Source organism: Poecilia reticulata, linkage group LG7 (assembly GCF_000633615.1).
Source record: "Poecilia reticulata strain Guanapo linkage group LG7, Guppy_female_1.0+MT, whole genome shotgun sequence".
NCBI classification, from domain to species: domain Eukaryota; kingdom Metazoa; phylum Chordata; class Actinopteri; order Cyprinodontiformes; family Poeciliidae; genus Poecilia; species Poecilia reticulata.
Window position 1 is genome coordinate 29,300,682 of NC_024337.1, and position 1,256 is coordinate 29,301,937.

At 41.2% G+C, this 1,256-nt stretch overlaps 1 protein-coding gene across 7 annotated transcripts in view; it reads left to right on the top strand.

The window, feature by feature from the left end:
- Positions 1 to 1,256, top strand: part of prdm16 (PR domain containing 16) — a 202,230-nt gene that overhangs the window by 174,952 nt on the left and 26,022 nt on the right. For all 7 annotated transcript variants that reach the window (XM_017305896.1, XM_008414753.2, XM_008414755.2 and 4 more), the window contains exon 4: positions 455 to 595. In XM_017305896.1, coding sequence (XP_017161385.1) covers positions 455 to 595 — 141 coding nt within the window. The remainder of the gene's footprint in view (positions 1 to 454; positions 596 to 1,256) is intronic.

Below are 1,256 nucleotides of genomic sequence, written 5' to 3' on the forward strand. Positions count from 1 at the left end.
TATATATTAAAACAAAATAGTCACATCACAGCAAAGTAATGCACCCCATCCTGGTGGTTCACTGTGAGTTTCTCACTCTTGATCCCAATAGACCTGAGCTATTCAGAATGAAGGTGAAGCAGATGATCTCATGAATCAAGGAATAAAAACTCCTCTTATTTCCCTGTGTTTAAACCTGTGTAGTAGAATTAGCTTTTAAATACGTCAGACTGATACACAACTTTCTTGCAGGATAATGCTTGTTGTATTGTTGCAATTATTTTATCACTTTTTTAGCAATTTTGTGTCTCTATGTGGTGGCTTATCAATTTTAATCCATTTTACACCAATCTGTTGTATGATCCTAGACCAAACCAAAACAATCCTGTTTTGATGTAAAATCCGGTTTCAGTTAAAATCGTCAGGTAAATTCTTAGCGCTTTCTGTAATGGTCTGAACTTGTACTCTTTAACAGGTGGTGGACGACATGGGCAATGTCAAGTTTGCGTTGGACACTGGCCCAGACGCGACCAGCAACAGCTGGCTCAAGTACGTCCGCTCAGCGCCGTCGTTTGAGGAGCAGAACCTCACCGCCTGTCACCTCACAGGAGACCAGGTAAGTCGCATTCCAGAGTTGTTCTGCTTGAATCTCTGTTCGTCTTCATGTAAAAAACAAAAAACAGACAAAAAAAAAAACATTTCACTGGAAAGCAGCGAGTAGGGGGGGGGGAGAAGCAGTTAAAGCTTTCAGTCCATTAATTGTGGGGTTGATGTGTGTGAGTGAGCACACTCGTGTGTGTGTGCTGTAATGACCACAGATTGCTTTGTTAGTCTAAAGCTGGGCCAGTTGCCAAAGCTGTGAAGAAATTACCCGACTGAAGAGGCTAAGGAATATTAAGACACTCCTGATTTCCATGATAACCATTATTCAAGGCGTGCTCTTTCTTTATGAGGAGTTTCTGTTTAAAGAAACTTGGCCAAGGCACAGTGGATGTTTTTGGATAGATGCCCAGCCATTGCCCATAAAACTCCAACTGCTTAACTAGGCACTAACAATAACCCCATGCAATGTGTGGATCGCAACTTACTGCTGCAATGGATTAGCATATCTGTGCTGACACACTGACGGTATTACTCTGCCTTTGCTCTGCGTCTGCCTTTTCGGGTCAATTTCCATTTTCACTTGAACACACCATTAGTGGCTTATGTTAAATGGGATTGAGGAATCTTACTTTGAAGCTTGTGTGAGTAAGGCAAAAAAAAGTAATTTTATATAT